This window comes from Bicyclus anynana, chromosome Z (assembly GCF_947172395.1).
Source record: "Bicyclus anynana chromosome Z, ilBicAnyn1.1, whole genome shotgun sequence".
NCBI lineage: Eukaryota > Metazoa > Arthropoda > Insecta > Lepidoptera > Nymphalidae > Bicyclus > Bicyclus anynana.
In genome coordinates this window covers 11,137,543-11,158,402 of record NC_069110.1, presented here as the reverse complement: position 1 = coordinate 11,158,402, position 20,860 = coordinate 11,137,543, and the positions used below count along the sequence as shown (strand labels likewise).

Sequence of the window (20,860 nt, the reverse complement as noted above, 5' to 3'; positions counted from 1 at the left end):
TATTATAATGCTGATTCTCAAACATTGTAATGTAAAATGTTTACATTTTTGAATAATATACCTACTATGTAAATTGTAAATGATATTAGTTTAGTAACTACCCTATTTCGAAGGTCTATTTTTATTTATATACATAAAGATAAATAGTTCACTTATAATTTTAAAAATACATTTTTGACCGCGTTTTTAAATTTCTTTTTGCTAATTTATAGACTTAAATAATATCAATTGGTACAAACATTCGAGAGACATAACCCGCCTCACTTACTTGGCGCAGTTAGATAAAAACAAGTTTGTCCCAAAATTAATTTATTAGGGTTCCGTACATACATATAAAGGAAAAAAACGGAATCATAATTAATAACTGTCTGTCCATCTGCCTGTCAAAACAGGATCTTTATGCGAGGAACAGCGGCCCAAAATTTTGAATTTTAAACGTGTCATGTGGAGGAGTATCGATTTTTAATTATTTTTAAGTTGTTTTCGATTTCCAACGAAGAAATGTTTGTACGAAACCCGTGCGAGTCCGGTTTTTTTAATTACAAAGTCTACACTACATTCTACTTCATCAATCAGTTAAACGAAACAATTACTGGACAATATGACAGCGATAGTATAAACGAAAGTAGGATCCTAAATCATGTGTCGTTATGCAGTTATCGCTCTAGTCTTTCAAGATTGATTGATTCAACGAGTAGGTTTACTATGTCGGAGACACGTATATTATCCGAGTGTCACCCGTTTACCACTTCCATACTCCGCACTCATAGTACAGAGTACAGACATTCGTGTGCCGAACCTCGGACGGAGAGTCACTTGTGTGTCCAGTTTTTCAAACAACTACAACTTCACGATTCATGTAAGCATACCAAATGTGTTTCACATATTTATTTTTATACATTTATATATAAACATGTGTGTATTGTTGTGTTATATTTTTAATTGATTCAGCAACAGGTAAATTTTTAAGTAGTATAAATGAAGTAACGTAAAAAGTGTACTGACGATTGTACTGTACTGTATGGTGGACTGTTCGATTGAATCGTTAGATATGTGTGATTGATAAGGATTATAATTATAGTGAAAGCTATTATATATAAATATTTAAATGCTTTAATAAAAAAAACTATTTAATCTAAAATTTGAAAATTGCTCCAATGAAATCGATGTTCATATCAGGCCACTTAAATTGATAATAGCGTTAAAATAATGAAAAATAAAATAAATTATTATTTAATATTCCAACATTCACTTGCGTATAAAATTATAAACGTAAGCACTTCAACGCTCTTTTTTCCTAGCACAACTTCATACAAAGTATGTACCTACTTTGCGTTTTTTGCTTAGGAGTTCAGAATGTTAAAAGGTAGGTCGTCAGGTTAAATATATATATTTTATTATGTAATATACGTTATAGATAATATTATAATGCTGATTCTCAAATATTGTAGAGTAAAATGTTTACTTTTTTGAGTAATACCTACCATGTTAAGATATGAGATATTTAGTAACTTGGTTTTCTTTTTGTTGAATTGTGATTTTGCGTGCAAAGTAGGTAAGAAGTAGGCACTTTCATCGGTTTCTATGGTCATATGTAACGTCAACTCGTATTAAATAATTTGTTATGGTAGTTTATAAGTAACCAAAAAGCTTTTGTTTATCACCCTTTGTCACGGTTTCCGAGAAAAGCAGTTATGTGGACTGCTTTTAAGCAGATTTATAAAGATAAAACTGTAAATACAAAATATTATCGGCTCACCCCTGTCCAGATTATCAATACATTCTATATAAAATTGAAGTATCTTTCTGTGACTTTAAACTAGCTATGTTTTCTCAAGTGCTTACGGAAAAGCCTATTGTTCACGCGGGATTTGTAAAAAGCTGAATTCCACGCGTACAAGGTCGCGGACGTCCGTTATATGTCTTACCCGGGAACGGGAACTACGCGAATGAAAACGCAGGGCGTCTGCTATTATAAGTTATATCGTAAACTTAATACCTTGATATATAAATGACAAATTAATGTTATTCCGTTTATTACTAATGGGCACAGTAACTGCTGTTTACATACTTATCACGTTTAATTGGCTAATTATGCACATAGGCAGGTGCTTACGGCATATGCCGAAAGAAATTTATACAGAGAATACGTCCTTCGAATTACTATCTGTCTCCACTAGGTATCTCCCTTGCGTCGCTTCTTTCATTCTCTTATATCCTTTCATGCAAATTCCTGGACTTAGTGCAATTTTTACCTAGCCTTCAGTTTATTTATAACGTCCTGGACTTGGTCCAGAAACATCCGCCGTCCAACATTTTCAAATCCATTTTGATTAATCAATACCAAAATTCATTTATTTCAAGAGGGCAAGCATTTTTGTAACTTCAAGAAATTTCCATTCACCGTCGCCTTATTTACCCTTTTGTTAGGAGACCACCAAAATTAATTCATCCTCTCTCATCATCTCCTTACCCTTATCCCACTTAAATGGGGTCGGAAAAATATGTCAATCTTTTCCATTCGTCTCTATTACTCGTCAACTCATCATCAACTCCTTTTACACACATGTCCTCTTTCACACAATCCAACCTCTCTTTGGCCTTATGACCTTCCACTTGCAGATTCAACATTTTTCTAGTAATATGACTTTCCTCTCTACGCATTACATGTCCATTCAACTCCTCAATACTGTCATCTTTACTGGATTAATTTAAGTTGTAGGTATACTTCTCCTGCCTTAACCAACTTTCACTAGAAGCGTTAGCACAAGTTTTTCTCAATATCATTTTTGCCTGTAGGGACACCTTTTGACTATTCTTAGAGAATTGTGAAATATGTAAAATTTGTTAAGAAGAATAAAAAGACAGATGTTATTGTAAGTAGGTGCCTACTGAATCAGTGTTTACTTCGACCTAGAAGATGTTGTACGGAATTGTGCAATGTACTTACATAATGAGTCTGTCGCGGATATTGGTTTTAGTTATAGGTCCACTTTAAAAGCGAAATACTGATAGCTTTATTTAATAAAGATACTACTTCTTAATATTTCTACTTCATAATATATCTATATACCTATTCATATTATAAAGAGTTGAAGGGTAGGGGGTAATCTCTGGATCTAGTGAAATTTTAGTCCATTGAAATGTTACAACTTATGAACCGTTTTTTAAAGGACGCAATTATATTTTTTGGACATATGTGGGAGGTCAATAGAAGCTTAACCTCAAGTTTTCGGGATCGCCATCCTTATCCCCCGGCCGCCATTTTGAAAAAAGGCATGAAAACACTTTTTCGAAATATCTCGGAAACTATGCGTCTTACAAAAAATTTGTAGTCATAATTAGTAGCAAATTGTTTTGCCTACAAATGTGTATAAATAAGTTTTTGCCTTAAATTACACACACGTCCCAAAAATAAAACTGAGTCCTCTAAAAAATGCAAAGCACATGTAACATTTTAATGGCCTAATTGATTTGCCACTAGATAGCCACATTGTGAGTGTCAGGCTATATTTAATTTATTCCCTTTATCTCATATGAACGGGAACTAAATAAAATTTATGTGTCTGTATGTAATTTACTGTTTTCTCAAGATAATAAGAAGATCGTAAGAAATGTTTTAAAAATTTTGTCTGTTTGTTCCGGACTCATTTATGCAATGGCTGAGACAACTTTATTAGGTATCATTGTCTAGAGGCAGTTAGTGATGATGATGAAACAGCAAAACAGATATAGAGGGTGTTTCTGTTTATAATAGGTATTTCTGTTTTGATATTCTTAAATAGTATTGCTGTAAATAAGTTTATTATTTCTATTTCCTATAATAATACGACCGAGACCATAATACAACTGATTTGAACTGTTTGATAAGGTAAGGCAGGTATTGTGATGTGATAAGAAAATACTTACCTAGGTATAAATAATTTAATACCAAATACCTTCACGTTTATACATAACTACTTCGCTACGGCTATTTGTTAAAAAGTAGCTACCTACATTTAATATTTTGTAATAGGTATAAATTAAAATAGAAACTCGTCACGCAGCGTTTTTCTGAATTTCTTCATTATTATCAACCCTTATCGGCTAACTACACACACTCGAATCTCCTCTCAGAGTGAGAGGGGTTAGGCCAATAGTCCACCACGCTGGCCCAATGCGATTTGGCAGACTTTACAGTCACACACGCAGAGAATTAAGAAAATTCTCTGGTGCTTTCCTCACGATGGTTTTCACCGTTTGAGACACGTGATATTTAATTTCTTGAAATGCACACAACTTAAAAGTTGGATGTGCATGCCCCGGACACCCTGTGGAATCGAAGGCAGAGATCACATCACGGCTTTCACAGCTCATAGCTGAATTACTTACGTACACGCATATACCTACCTGGTACCGAGTATATACTAAGTAACAAACGCAAAGTGAGCCATATAGCCCAGTAGCAGATAGCCCAGTTGATATTATCTCTGACTTTGATCCGGAGTGTAGTATACTATAGTAGGTACCTAACTACATAATTCGAATGTCCCAGCTGTAACAGCTTTTAAATATAAATTAAAAATAAAATAAAATAAAATATGTTTATTTCAGGCCTTGACCCATAGTTGTTAGTGTACAAAGACAATCATCCTACTAATATTATAAACGCTAAAGTTTGTATGGTTGTTTGTTTGGATGTTTGTTACTCTTTAACGCCGCTACTACTGAAGCGATTTGGCGGAAATTTGGAATGGAAATAGATTTTACTTTGGATTAACACATAGGCTACTTTTTATCCCGGAAAAATCCATGGTTCCCGAGGGATTAGTGAAAAACTAAATTCCACGCTGACGAAGTCGCGGGCGTCTGCTTGTAACTTATAATGTACGAATATATTAGTAATCTATATACAAACATAAAAAATTAAACAAAAAAATAAAAATAAAAAGAGTAGAGAAGAGAAACATATTTATGGATAATACCTACTTACTTAAAATATCCTACAGACTGACTCATCCCGCACACAGGCGTGTGTATCCAGTGCCTCAGTATGGCCACACACTTTTCACTAATCACCCTTTTAGTAGACGATAAAAACGTTTTTTTATGCTTCAAACATGTTTTAGTGATTTTAAAAATTTCGTAGGTAGGTATACATTAACTGATAAAGTTCCAAGTGGATTGTTTAAAAGTGGGATTTTGACGTGCATGTTGTTTGTTGACTTTATTTAAATATTTTATTTTCTTTTTTCTTATTGGACTGAGAGTGTGCGATAGCCAAACATACCTCATTTTGAGAAGCAACGATATTTTTTACTAGAGATAGGGCACTATCGCATCAAAACTGAGGCGGACAAATGTGCAAAATTGTCATAATCTCGCTGAGTGTCGAATTTAACCTCCTTTTTTACGGCCTCCGTGGCGCAGTGGTATGCGCGGCGGATGTACAAAACGGAGGTCCTGGGTTCGATCCCCGGCTGGGCCGATTGAGGTTTTCTTAATTGGTCCAGGTCTGGCTGATGGGAGGCTTCGGCCGTGGCTAGTTACCACCCTACCGACAAAGACGTACCGCCAAGCGATTTAGCGTTCCGGTACGATGTCGTGTAGCAACCGAAAGGAGTGTGGATTTTCATCCTCCTCCTAACAAGTTAGCCCGCTTCCATCTTAGACTGCATCATCACTTACTATCAGGTGAGATTGTAGTCAGGGGCTAACTTGTAAAGAATAAAAAAAAAAACTTTGTTTAAATATTTTATTTTCTTTTTTCTTATTGGACTGAGAGTGTGCGATAGCCAGACATACCTCATTTTGGGAAGCAACGATATTTTATACTAGAGATAGCACCGCCTTCATACTGATCAGCAGGTAGAACGTATTATTATGTTATTTTTCGCTTTTTAGTTTAGTGGGTACGTTTTTAGGTTTTGAAGTCGGTTGTATTTTTTTTTTTATTCTTTACAAGTTAGCCCTTGACTGCGATCTCACCTGATGATAAGTGATGATGCAATCTTAGATGGAAGCGGGCTAACTTGCTAGGGGAGGATAAAAATCCACATCCCTTTCGATTTCTACACGACATCGTACCGGAACGTTAAATCGCTTAGCGGTATGTCTTTGCCGGTAGGGTGCAATAAGCCACGGCCGAAGGTTCCCACCAGCCAGACCTGGACCAATTAAGAAATCCTCAATCGGCTCAGCCGGAGATCAAACCCAGAACCTTCGTCTAGTATACCACTGCGCCACGGAGACCGTCAAAAAACAAAAGAAACGGTTACCTATACCTACCTATATTTCCTAAAATGAAGTATGTCTGGCTATCGCCGACTCACAGCCTGTAATGCATTTCACGCGAGTATGTAGGTACCCAATTACAATAGCCCTCAAACCTGAATCATGAATCATTACACGCCTTTATAGCGGTAACACGTTTTTTTCTTTCGATAACATGATAGGTCTCGACCGTGATCCTACGTGATTAAAAAAAAAAAGAATCCATGTCTTAATATATATAAATTACGTGTCACGTCACGTCCTCGATGGACTTCTAAACTACATAAACAATTTAAATATAATTTTCACACCGCGTGCAGTTTTGTCAAAAAATAGTTTTTGCTAGATACTCGATACTTTACACGTTGGAAATCCTGGTTTTATTTCTTGATGAAGTTGAATATTTGCATAAAATACGCATTTAACATGATATAATGCTAGCCACAGACGGTCAATTATTCTCACATTTCTGTAGCACGCACGACTATATTTGATCGTGTGTTGGTCACTGCGTACATGACTTAAATAGTATGCCGCGTGGGTACTACCGTTTGCTCCTCAGAAACGTGAGAATAATTGACCATCAATGGCGACCTTAAGCAGAATTAAGTGTTTCAGCGCTATGAAGAGGATATATTAAATCACGTATCATGTAAAAAGGTCTTATGAGGGAACAATAGACGATCGTGATGCTAGCCCACGAAAAGATTAACTAGTCTCGGTATTGTGTAGTATTGCGTGTCCAACAAACAATACCTATAGAATATAAAACAACTACAAATATATATACACCACACACCAGCATTACAAGAGTTGGTAAACGTGTTTACATTACCTTTTCCAACGCAATAGCATGTTATTATCTAAAAATTGTGCATATTTGTTGGTATAAACAATGGTAGAGCTTCTGCACACATCAGGGGCGTAACTACCGCCGTATTAGCCGTATCAATGATACGGGGCCCCCGAGTACAGGGCCTATGGGAATTTATGGCCTATAGATGGGCCAGGGGATTATGGGTTTAAAAATTACCTATATCATCATTATCATTATCAATTATCAACCCATATTCGGCTGACTGCTGAGCTCGAGTCTCCTCTCAGAATGAGAGGGGTAAGGCCAATAGTCTACCACGCTGGCCCAATGCGGATTGGCAGACTACACACACGCAGAGAAATTAAAAAATATCTCTGGTATGCAGGTTTCCTCACGGTGTTTTCCTTCACCGTTTGAGACACGTGTTATTTAATTTCTTAAAATGCACACAACTGAAACCGGGGCATGCATGATTGTAGCCTATTAAAAGTGCCTGTTTATGTACCTGATCCTTTTCTCAATTTCTTATTACGAAATAAGGATGATTTTGCAAAATATACATTACTATTTTTCAATTAAGAAAATAAAGTAAGAAAAAAATATATACAGAATCATCGGCTTCTTTCTTTTGTGGCAGATTTCTGTACTCACCTAGAATGTGAATACCTTTTGTGCCTTTAGGTTGGTAATATATAACACATGCAAGACACGTTTCAAGCATTACGTACCTACGAGTTGTATGTGTACATATAAATCCCACAGTGCGCAGTTAGCCCTATTCATATTTATCATCATCATTATTAACAACCCATATTCGGCTCACTGTTGAGCACAAGTCTCCTCTCAGAATGAGAGGGGAGGCCACCACGCTGGCCCAATGCTGATTGGCAGATTCTCACACGAGATAATTAATTTCTACCTCTCTCACTCATTTAATATCAGGTAGAAATTAAATATCACGTGTCTCAAACAGTGAAGGAAAAGCATCGTGTGGAAATCTGCTTACCAGATAATTTTCTCAATTCTCTGCGTGTATGAAGTCTGCCAATCAGCATTGGGCCAGCGTGATGGACTATTAGCCTAACTCCTCTCATTCTGAGAGGAGACTCGAGCTCAGCTGTGAGCCGAATATGGGTTGATAATTGATAATGATGATGATGATGATATAGGTAATTTGTAAACCCATAATCAGAATTATATCTACCTAATTTGTTACATAAGTCGTGTTTTATTTTCCTTCTAAACATGAATGTGTGACTTAAATGTATAATTAAATATTATGTTTTAACTATTAAACACACATGAAAATGTATAACTAGACATCATGTATGAAAATACAATACATTATGAAAACTAAACGGTTGAATAATAGGTGTTATTAAAATACGCATATTAGTTTTATAATAGAACTGTACCTATTTTAATACTAAGTATGCACCGTTTCATACTTTACCTTATACTTTATTCTCATGAAAATTTTTTAAAAAGTTATAATATTTATTATAACTTTTTAAAAACAAAAAATAATCACTAATTAGGTATATGAATAAATAATTCCCGCTGCGCCGAAATTTTTAATTCATAAAGCTGTAGTAATAAATATATGTATACATTTTTTCAATTGCATATTTGAAGATTTCTATACTTACTAATGCATATCGACATAGCTCAGCGAGTCGCGAAGCTGAAGTGGCAATGGGCAGGCCACATAGTTCGAAGAGCCGATGGACGTTGGGGTCCCAAGGTGTTGGAATGGCGACCCCGCACCGGAAAGCGCAGTGTTGGTCGAGATCGTTATGCTTGGAGGTCCATGCAAGAGGCCTATGTCCAGCAGTGGACGTCCATCGGCTGAAAATGATGATGCTTACTAATATTATAAAGAAGTAAAGTTGTAAGGGGTAATCATTCTCTGGACCTGTTAAACCGGTTTTGAAAGTCCTTTTCCTATTAAAAAGCCACGTTATTTATGAGTGTCATAGGCTATATTTTATCTATGTATTCCCATGGGAACGGGAACTACGCGGGTGGAACCACGACGCGTAGGGTAGTAAGATAAAAGCTCTTATTATTTTGCGAAGATTTCATTACGCACGCTGCCGGTGTGATATAACCGCACGGGCACAATCACCGCTGACGGCGAGTACGTCCATATAAGTGCAGCTATTTGGCTCGGTTCATAAAAAGGGTATAATACAAAAGAATATGCGATATACTACATTTTATTTTACGAGTGTTGTGTGTTAATAAATAATAAATAAATAAAAAGCCTTTATTCAAGTATCGTTTTACAATTTTAACTTACAATCTAACGTTAATAAAAAAGAAATAATTACACTAGATACAAGTCGCCTGAACGCCGTAGGCCTCCCCCAAATCTTTCCATATTTTCCTGTTTCGGGCTGTACGCATCCAGGCCGTGCCACTCGTTTGTGAGAAGACGTCTCTCCATCTCCTTTTCTGACGACCTTCTTTTTCTTTTTTGTGTGTTAATAGCTCCTTATTAAATATTAATTCCACTTAATTAATAATACAAACAAAACACTAAAAACATAGTGTCAGTATACAGTAGTCTAATCCGTGATATATGACAAAAGTCAGATATCTAAAATCCAATAAAGAATTGAATCAGCTCAGGAAAATAATATTCAATAACTCCAAAAATCCTATTTTTCATTTGCGTTTTATCTATTATTTATTGTAAACCTGTGTAATATTGACCTAAAAGATTTACTCGTTTTAAAATATCAAATAGATGATTACCAGGAACGTTTTTCTGGGTTTTTAATTAGGGGTAATCTCTGGATTTTCTGAATTTGATGATTCTTCTACCACTATACTGAGACTTATATTAAAGTAGCTTAATATAAGTCTCATAGTCTATATTTCTGACGGAAACGGGAACTACGGACGTCTGCTGGTCCATTGCAAATCGCTGACGCCTATCTTTTGAGCCACACAACAACAATCTCACGGCCTCCGACGGCACTATGTCAGCGTCAATTTGCTCTTGAAAACTGCCTAGTGAATTAAGTAGCTAAGCCAATTCATAATTGCTGATTTAGTATCGATCCAGAACTAAAACAATTCAACTTATATCCTTTAAATTAACATAGATAACTGTTAGAAGAATAACTTTCTCAATCTAATAATAGCGTTTGAAACTATATTCAGCTATAATATTCAAGGATTAAAATTAGCAAATAATAGCTTTGATTTCATAGCCGTATAAATGTATTTATCAACGGGCACGTGCAGTTTGGTACGAAAGATAATTGCGACGATTAAAACGTCAACCTTTTTAACACCAGTGGCAAAACGTTAATTTCGAGACTCATTAGCAAGCCTTATGTAAGTTGTTTTAACAACTAGGGTTAGGTCGTGTTGTTGCGCGTTGTCGTTTAAGTAGGTTTTTAAGTTTACAAGCTGCACTTTCGTTCACATCATTTTGATTTAAAAGCCTATGATGATTATTATGTATTCTGAGTGAGCTGACAGTAATTGCCTTGTGGCGAATGTATACTACGGGTCAAACCGCGTTGCGTCTGCTAGTTCTCAATATACTTAAGTTACAAAAACATTACAGTAACATAATAATTGTATTCAATGATTGTGGGGAATAAGTAATTATTATAAAGTAACAATGATCACGGTATAATGTTACCTCTGACTCTAGGTAGGACACGCGATGACTAAGTCTTGTTTTGCCTTTTAAATGAGCTACTAAAATGTACTCGTTATCTAGAACCCTAACTAAGACATTACACATTAACAACGCTGGTTCATTCCTCATTAGGTGAAAAGTAAAAATAAACCTCCAATCGGATATGCTAAACTTGTTTTACCCTACTTGTAATATCAATGTCTGATTACCATATACAGTTTACGTATAAACGTGGATTATGTATTCAATTATTTTTTTAATTCAGGGTACCCTACCAATGTGTTTTGAACAAACAGATACCTATAAGTAACAACTAAAATTTCCACTCTCTTGGAAAATGGTTGTCCCTAATATAGCGTTGTATGTCGTAATCAATTTGCCAACAGCAAATAAGTTTTCTAATAAATAACTATAAAGGGGATCGAAGATTATGGCCCATGACAGGCCGCCTAGTTAGGATAATATTGAAGCATGGAGGAAACATATTTTTAAAGAAACTTTTGGTTTATAGAAGTTTGCAGCTCATTTCTTTGTGCGGAGGGAAGTTTACCATATTTTTTCTTGGATGAATGTACCAATAATTATTGAGTTTGTTACAAAAACATTATAACTAGAAGTAGAATTTTATTGAGCTTAATAAAAACAGATATAGAAAAAACAACTCCACGTAATTTCTCTTATGAATCCATACGTATATTTATATGAAACAAGCCGACACGCCGCGTTGTACGCGAAAAAATACCCTAAATCCTCAAACTCACAAACTTTACCTCTTCATAATTATATAAGGTAAAACAAAAAACATATCTCAATTCATCCACAAAATACTCTTATGACATTCAAAATAAAATTTAGCTATCTTACATCTACATGTTTATTGCGTGGCAGGGTGTGCACAGAAGGTCGCCACGACGAGTGTTTTTGGAGTTGCCCAGTGATACGTCACCTTGTATGACCTTAAAGTTGTATGACTCAGGGCAAATGCCTCGTACATTTTTGTACTTAAGCATTTTTATCTCACTTAGAAAAAGATTTGTGACTAAACGACATATTTAAGTGTTCCTTTTTCTGTAGATATATTAGTCAATTACGTATTTTTCGTATATCTAGTAAACTACACATAGATTAGACGTTCCTATAATTAATTATTTTATGACATTTAAATTTTATTTAAACATAAACTAAATGTTAATTATTGATTTACTTTTTCAGAAGACTGATTCTGATAGTAGGTACAACACCTACTACTAAACTGAAAATATAATGATTATTTTAACTCAGCTTTAAATAGCTTTAATAATAGTAATAAATTAATCGAAACAAATATGGAAATAGAAGTGCCCTTACGTGATATTGTGACTGATGAATACACATCTATTGTCTTTGAATGTAAAGTAAGTGACTGCTCTAGAAGGTGTATCTCATATAAATGGTATAAAGATGGAAAACAAATAGAAGCAACACGTAGAATTAAAATAAGCTACGACGGAAAATGGCATAGGTTAGAGATAACGTCGGTTATTACACAGGATTATGGAATATACATTATTTTATTAAATAATAATGGGAAAGAAATATTTTCTAAAGCAAATCTATATGTCAGAGAGATAAAAGACATGCAAAATAATGATGTAATTTATATTAGTCCAAAGTCATGGTGTTTTAATGCTTCAAGGCATTTGAGGTGCACAAAAGTATTAGTAGGCAATATCATAGAGTTAGAAGCAACATTTAACGCCGAGTCCTCAGATGAATATGTTTGGTATAAGAGTAATCGACCATTACTACCAAATGAACGTACTATTGTATTAAATGATAAAAAAACTACGACACTTTCTATATTGTGTGCCAAAGAGACAGATACTGGTATTTATCATGTGGTATGTAATTCAGAATATGGTATCGCATCAAGTTTTGCAAATGTGATTGTCTTGAATACAGACCTCGATACAATAAACAGTAGTGAAGTTGTCCCAAGTATAGATGAGCCATTGCAAGAGGAACTCGAAATTAATGAAGGAGAGGACGTACGACTTATGTGCAAAATCACGTATGATGTAAACACCGTAATACATTGGTGTAAGAATGGAATAACTCTTGAAAAACAAGATAATAAAGTCACAGAATATTATAATAATAGATACACTTGTTTGAGAATAAAGAGTGCTTCCGTGAAAGACGGTGGCGAGTATTCCATACTAATGAGAGATGAAATAACTGGTCATACAGATACATCAAGCTGTTTTTTAACTGTAAACCGTAAGTTTTATTGGATTTTTATGTGTTTCATTTATTATTTTGTAATTCAAAATGAATGAAATGAAAAAATAAACGAACTTCTTTTTCAGATTCTCAACCAGACAAATTAAGTTCAGTTAAATTGAGAACACCTTTATTGCCAGTTGTAACATGTATCGGATCTAAATTATCATTAACTTGTAGTTTCTTTTTGGATGATCCAAAATTTTATTACGTTGTTTGGTACATTGGTCATTACAGGGTAGAACGGACAAACCACCGATTTAACGTAAGTAAATTCGTTTACTTACGTGATAATACTCACAATATAATCATTTATAATATTATTATTATTATATATTCATTTATTAGGCAGATAATGCTTTATGCAATAAGACCGCCTTTGCACATACTTGTTTACCATGTTTATTGTATTTTCTTTGTTATTGTTTATCTTGTGCTACAAAAAAATATAATATATGACAATTTCAGGTAGTGAGCAGTGGTGGAGATTTTTTCTTATTTATCAAACAAATAAAACCTGGAATGGCAGGTGAAGTCACATGCGAACTTCGAAAATCGTTACCCAATAGAACATCAGTTTTAATTAATTGCACATCAACAGTATTAACTATAGTGCCGCCTGCAGTTTTAAATAATATAACAAAATTAAATATGACTTCGAAGAACAACATTTACTGCAATGGAAATTTTAAAATTAATATTCCTTTTAAAAACAAGAAGCACGCTTTAAATGGAATTCAAAAACCCATAGTAAGTAAAAATTACTTGAATGAATGATTTATAAAAAAAATGAGGCATTGCATTTGTATAAATATTCTGAAAAAGCTATAGCGAATTTCTTGCGAATAGTTTTATTTCTACATTCGAAGGACTGTACAGTTCTAGGAGTATTTATGTGTACTATTGCTTAAATTTTATTTATGTATATGTCTGCGTAACTATGTTTTTACTTTTCTTTATTGGACTAAATCTATCGAAGTATTTAATATTTGTCATAAATGAGCTTACGACCTATTGAGTATTCATTGAATATTATTATTTCCTACAGCTTTCTACAAACGACACGAATATTTGCAGAGAAGAACTGGTGATCACATATTGCAGGTGATTAAATACTCCTACTTCCATAATCCTTTATATTCAATATTATCAGTTTCATAAAGATACATTGCTTTTTATAGGGTCCACAAAACATTTATAATAATCTTGAACATTAAGTAGCTTTATATTCTTTAAATCGTACCTGAACGTAGTTAACCTAATAATTGGGTTAAGTTATTTATATACTCACATAAATTATTTAGTTTGTCTAATATTTCAAATAAAAGCTTATTTTATGCATAATTTAACTGTAATAAGTTGCCTTTGATCTTGTTCATGGTTGTCTGGTAGATATTCCTGTAAGCAATAAGACCGCCTTTGCACATACTTGTTATCTATGTTTTCTTTGTTATTGTTTTTGTTTTGTGCAATAAAATATAAATAAATAAATAAAATAAATACCAGATGATGGTATATATTTCTAATGCTGGACCAGTAGAGAATGTATGTGGATTGACGGGTTATATACAACTGATTTATTTGCAACTATCATTGTAGTTGAAGATCTTTCTTCAACTTGAAACGGACATTCTAAAGTTCTAAGTCTATTTATAAAAGTTCTGCTGTTGATAAATTGGCTCTACTTGATCTGACTGTTATAATACACAGTTTGGTAACTAGAAATCGGTTTGGATTAACAGGTCAGAAACCTGCAACAGTAGCAAAATGGCACGTCGATTCTCTTTCTACGATCGCAAACGCTTCGAAAACTAGAAAAATGTATGGGAATGACTTTTGATATCGATAAGTCACGTGATAAAGATCGTAGAAATCGACGTGCCACGTGACTACAGGAGCTGTTTTTAAAGCCATTGAGTGCAGTTTAGAAAGTAACTTAAACAATAGCTTTGTTATCACATCTATCTAAAAGTCTATCTATCTAAGTTCGGGTTACATGATATAGCTACCTACTATTTTTTTTTTTATTATTCTGTACAAGTTAGCCCTTGACTACAATCTCACCTGATGGTAAGTGATGATGCAGTCTAAAATGGAAGCGGGCTAACTTGTTAGGAGGAGGATGAAAATCCACACTCCTTTCGGTTTCTACACGACATCGTACCGGAACGCTAAATCGCTTGGCGGTACGTCTTTGTCGGTAGGGTGGTAACTAGCCACGGCCGAAGCCTCCCACCAGCCAGACCTGGACAAATTAAGAAAACCTCAATCAGCCCAGCCGGGGATCGAACCCAGGACCTCCGTCTTGTAAGTCCACTGCGCATACCACTGCGCCTGCGGAGGCCGTCAAAATGCTTTTTTACCCGAGAAAGAATTACCTATTTCATTTTGTCTACTTTATAACTTTAAATATCAAAATAACTAAAAATGTATATTTAAAAATTTTACATAATCTCGGTCTATTTAGTAAAATATATGAATAATGCCAACATATATAAATGAACGCTAAAATATGTAACGTTAATTTTCGTAGCACTAGCAAAATCCACCTGTATTAAACTCAACATTGCAAAAACCAAAGAAACGAACAGCCGCTAATGTTATTGCCTAGTTATTAACATCTACACGTCATTGTGAGAACAGGATAATGGTAGGCGTCCACATATCCGCATCGTATGTATCGGACGCTTCGCATCAAACGGATTTTAGTATTAAAACATTAAAAGTTGTTAATATGGAATGTAAGTAAGAAGCGGGAAAAATATATTATTCTATTCCTTGTATAAAAAGTTATACAAGTGCGTATACAAGAACTTTTGATGTTACCTATACGTGCGGATTTGTGGAGCCATGTAATCTGGGAGAAAAGCATATATTGTGTTATTTTACCCACCTATGCCATTTAGTACGCCTTTCTACCTTTTTACTATATCTGCAATTGTGTTAAATATGTACTAATTTTTAAATTATTGTGTATTCAGGCTAGATGATGACAATTTTTATTTTGAAATTACTAATAATGAAAATGAAGAAAGCAACCCTGATTATAGTATAACTATCTACGAAAATTGTACTAATGAGAAACATCCAACATCAAAAGTTGTTATTATGGAATGGTAAGTAAGAAGCGGGAAATATATATTATTCTATTCATTAACGTTTGATATGTTTATTACAGTATCTTTATTTTAGGTTTAACACAATGGAAAAAAACACCGATGTAAACGAACCTAAGCTAAAATGGTACAAAATTGAATACGGAAAAGTACGTGATCATTTTGTAGAAGCAGGAGTTTCAAGTTTAGCTATGCTAGAGATAAAGGATCCTCCGTTAGAACAAATTATAAAATTTCGTATAAGTGTAACAGATTCGAAACACCAGGCTGATGAATCAAGAGTTTGTATAAGTAAGCAATCACATGGTCAATATATATAAATAAAATAGAAGTATCTGTAGCTTTTAAAATATCTGTGTTGTCTTTTTAAACAACATCTTAGTATTGCATAACTCCTAATAGCTTAGTTATTTACGCAATACCGAAACGCAATTATTATATTTTTATTTTTTGTCTGTCTGTCTGCTAATATTTGGAACGGCTTGACCGATTTCAATGAGAGTTTCACTGGGAGACAGAGAGGGCTACTGAGTAAAATATAAGCTACTTTTTGATTCCAGAAAATTACATGGTTCTTGTATGATTTGAAAAACTGAATATCACCTAACCAAGTAGTTGCGGTCGTCTGCTAGTTATTTATAAAGAAGGTTAAAATTCAAAAATTCAAGTATCCTTAGTCTCAAGTTTGACTATTTGTACCACCGGTCCAGAAGGTTCTTCTGAGAAATGCTGGCTATTAATTAATTAGTTGCTCTTTTAAATATTTTAAGAAGTAGAATTAATTATTTTATGTAATGATATAAAATAATTTAATATCATTACATAAAATAATTAATTCTACTCCTTGTGTGAATTGCCTTCAAGCATCTATGTCATTATTGAGTTCACCAACGGTAGAATGTGCAAACTGATATGCATTGGCAAATCTGTAAATGTCTCACTTGTTATAAAGGAGTACAGCCACCCAACAAAAAAAAGGAGATTTTTGAACTTTTTGGAGACGATAAACGGATATAACTTCAACTTACTAAACATGCTTTTATAATTTACAGTGCCAGCCATTGAAGACTCTTATAGAATGAACAAACAATGTGAAATTAAACCTATGGAAGAATTTAATTTAATCTTTACGAAAACAGGCGATTTAATTGGTTGTGGCGCATTTGGAAGTGTAGTTCTTGTTTGTGATAAAGTAGGAGAATTTTATGCTGCAAAGATTTTGAAGACTAGAACCCAAAAAAAGAGAGACACTGCTATGAGGGAGTACGAATTGTTGAAAATTTTAAGACATCCAAAACTAGTAGAACTTCACAGTGCATTCACAGCAAAGGAATCCTTTATCTTAGTTATGGATTAGTAAGTATAGCTACCTATTAAGATAACAATACAGATAATTATTAAGTACCTAGAAGTACTAACCACAATTCTGAGTATAAAATTAAATACAATAAAACCGTGTTATTAAATTTTCATAAATTAAAACAGCCTTTTTGAATTACCTATCTAATTTTTGATTCGTATTATTCCCGAGCATAGAAAAGAAAGGGTTTGTGTGACACTTTCCCTTTCATTTCTATCAATGGGGTTGCTTATAAAGATCACAACAAGCCCGCAATCTCTTGGATTTCGCCATATTGAATTTACTAGACGTGAACTTAACTGGTTTGGGGAACTGTTTTAAAACTCATTACAACTTAGATAAAAGCTTTTAAGGGTGAACTTTTAATATTTTTTTTCGAACTTTACAGCCTTTGGGGCGGCGAATTATTCGACAGAATAGTTGAAGAGGAACACATCAAGGAACTCGACGTAGTACCCTACGTTAGGCAAATCTGCGAGGCTTTGCAATATTTGCACAGTAACAAAATTGTTCATTTAGATTTAAAGCCAGAGAATATTATCTGCCTGAGTCCGAATTCTCGACAAGTGAAAATTATAGATTTTGGTCTAGCCAGAGTTTTAGACGCTACCCATGTGAGAGCTATATATGGAACTCGGGATTACGTTGCACCGGAAGTATTAAATTTTGAGCAGCTGACTTTAGCCTGTGACATGTGGAGTTTAGGGGTGGTTACTTACATGCTGTGAGTTAAAAATGTTTCTAGTACAATGTTCGGTTATTTTGATGTTGACTAAGATTAGCCTTCTTGGCGGTAGATTGATAGCGTACAAATGTGTAAAAGCTTCGCTTTGACTTCTGTGCACTTCTTCCCTATCCCTACCCTACACTACCCTACTCCTACCCTTTTTATCAACATCATTATAAACCCATATTCGGCTCACTGCTTAGTTTGAGTTTCCTCTCAGAATGAGAAGGGTCAGGGCAATAGTCCACCACGCTGGCCTAATGCGGATTGGCAGACTTTACACACACAGAGAATTAAGAAAATTCTCTGGCATGCAGGCTTCCTCACGATGTTTTTCTTACACCGTTTAAGACACATGCTATTAAATTTCTTAAAATGCACATAACTGAAAAGTTGAAGGTGCATGCCCCGGGACCGGATTCGAACCCACTCCTTCAGAGTCAGACATCATTATCCACTGGGCTATCACGGCTCTTTTTATATATATAGATTATGATTGATCTGACCCAGGACTTTATTCATGGACCTCATTAATTTTCAATTAACTCCCATACAAATGAAGCTGTTAAAATATTATTGCTACATTCAATAATTTAATGTCTACCTTCATTTTGTAGACTGTCAGGAGTAATGCCTTTTAGTGGAGACAGTTGGCCTGAACGATCAGCAAACATTACAAAGGCGAACTATAACTACCATGAATCAGCATTTAAAGATATATCAGACTTGGCCAAAAACTTTGTTGATCACCTTCTCATACTTCAACCCGAGAGACGTATGACGGCAGGCGACGCCCTGAACCATAGATGGATAATAGAAGGCCCACCTAAAGGTGCAAAATCAGCATATATGAAGCGAACGAGGCAAAACCTGAAATCATATCTAGCTAATAATAGAGCTAGATGGCAAGTAAGTTAAAAAAATTAAAACTTTTCATCAATCATCTAATTTATATTGTTCAATTTTTAAAAGACGATTTGATTTGGTTTTGTGTGAAAGTCTTGAGCGTCGGCTAGTTTCTGATATAACGCGAATGAGAACTACTTGACACAATAATGCATAGAAAATTCAATTTTATTAAGAACTAGCGGACGCCCGGCCCGGGACTTCGTCCGCGTGAAATTCAATGTAAACTTTAAACCCCTACTTCACCACTTTAGGGGTTGAACTTAAAAATTCATGAATGACATTATATTTCGTATTTTTTTCATGATTTATGAACAAATTTTAAAAACTGTAACTCAAAATTAAGGACTTTCCATACCAACTTTCAACCCCTATTTCACCCCGTTTTATTTTTATTTTAGGATCAAAAAGTACCCTATGTTTTGCTTCAAAATCCTATTTACCATTGTACTTAAACTCATCTTGATCGGTTCAGCCGTTTAGCCATGAAAAGGTAACAGACAGACAGACAGAGTTACTTTCGCATTTATAATATTAGTAGGGACAAATCTATCTTCTTTTCTTTAAACTTCACCATGAATTGGAATTCTGATCCTGTAACGTTGATGTATTGATCCCTCTAACATAATTTATGTTTAAACAGAGAGCAGGCAATGTAATGATAGCGGCACATCGTCTACGTAACGCGGGCAGTCAGAGGAACACACTGGACGCTGACCGAGTTTCACCTAGCCCGACTAGAGTCTAGTCTAGACTTAGCTTAAGTTTTATTATCACCATTACGGCTATTGGTATAAACAATAGTGTATTTATTGCAACTGTGTAGCTTTGAAATCTGCTGATTACGAAAATAGTCACATCTTACCAATTTAAGATATTAATTCTTTCTTATTAAACTTTGTTGATGTATATGTTTCGGAAATAACTTATGATTAAAATTTTATGTAATAAACAATATTTTTTCACATGCCAAAAACTTAATAATGTAATATTGGGTCACAGCATTCGAGTCTAAAACTATAATGATTTGGGCAGACAACGGCAGGACGGGACGCTAACGCGACGTTGACGTGACATTTGATTTGATATAGAACACGATACACAGAGTTCTCGCGTTGCCGTCGCGCCCGACATGTACTCGTATACAACAGGAGCGTAAACAAGGGGCGGGCGGCGTGACGTCTCAATTTGCGTTCTATGAATTTTTATTTTAGCTGTCAAACAGAACAGGACAGAAATATGATAGTAAAGTAGTTTGATACTGTACATGGCTACATTTTTTGACAGATTCGTTAGCAGCTTTGGATCATGAACTCCTAGTCCTAGATCTAAATTACCCCGTATTGAAAGACGCAAGGCAAGGGGAGTCAGCACGCTCCCCGCCATGCCGCCATCGTCACGTCACCGTCCCGTCCCGTCCCGTTTGCTGTCTACCCCACAAAAGCTTTCCTATATCGGTGTTCTACCCAAACCGTAACTGTTCCCAAATAGCATTATTATTTTACTCTAAGTCGACGACTATTAATTATTAGTATTCCATATAATATAACAATTTACATCATGATATTCATGACGTGAAGTACGTCATACTATGTAATTATATGTACTTAACTAAGTAATAATAGATTTTAATGTGTAAGAAATAAAATCAATAAAGTACTGTTGTCTTCATAATATGTTCAATCTCTGACAGACAAAGAGGGTTGTTATAAGTTTGGTGTGCTTGTCTGTATGTATGTGTGTGGCATTGTAGATTCTA

At 34.6% G+C, this 20,860-nt stretch overlaps 1 protein-coding gene across 1 annotated transcript; it reads left to right on the top strand.

Moving 5' to 3' along the window:
* Positions 1 to 699: 699 nt before the first annotated feature.
* Positions 700 to 20,799, top strand: LOC112045838 (titin homolog). Its single transcript, XM_024082187.2, has 11 exons — positions 700 to 859; positions 11,943 to 12,989; positions 13,079 to 13,257; positions 13,461 to 13,742; positions 14,041 to 14,096; positions 15,974 to 16,108; positions 16,185 to 16,399; positions 17,161 to 17,464; positions 17,857 to 18,192; positions 18,813 to 19,104; positions 19,745 to 20,799. Exons 2-11 carry the CDS (start codon positions 12,056 to 12,058, stop codon positions 19,847 to 19,849), a joined length of 2,838 nt encoding a protein of 945 aa, XP_023937955.2. The 5' UTR covers positions 700 to 859; positions 11,943 to 12,055; the 3' UTR covers positions 19,850 to 20,799.
* The last annotated feature ends 61 nt before the right edge of the window (positions 20,800 to 20,860 follow it).

Excerpts from the sequence above, each read along its gene's own strand:
- LOC112045838 (XM_024082187.2), top strand. The coding sequence starts at position 12,056 with ATGGAAATAGAAGTGCCCTTACGTGATATTGTGACTGATGAATACACA. Across the intron at positions 16,400-17,160 it reads TGAATCAAGAGTTTGTATAA|TGCCAGCCATTGAAGACTCT; the intron begins GTAAGCAATCAC and ends TATAATTTACAG. Across the intron at positions 19,105-19,744 it reads ATAATAGAGCTAGATGGCAA|AGAGCAGGCAATGTAATGAT; the intron begins GTAAGTTAAAAA and ends ATGTTTAAACAG.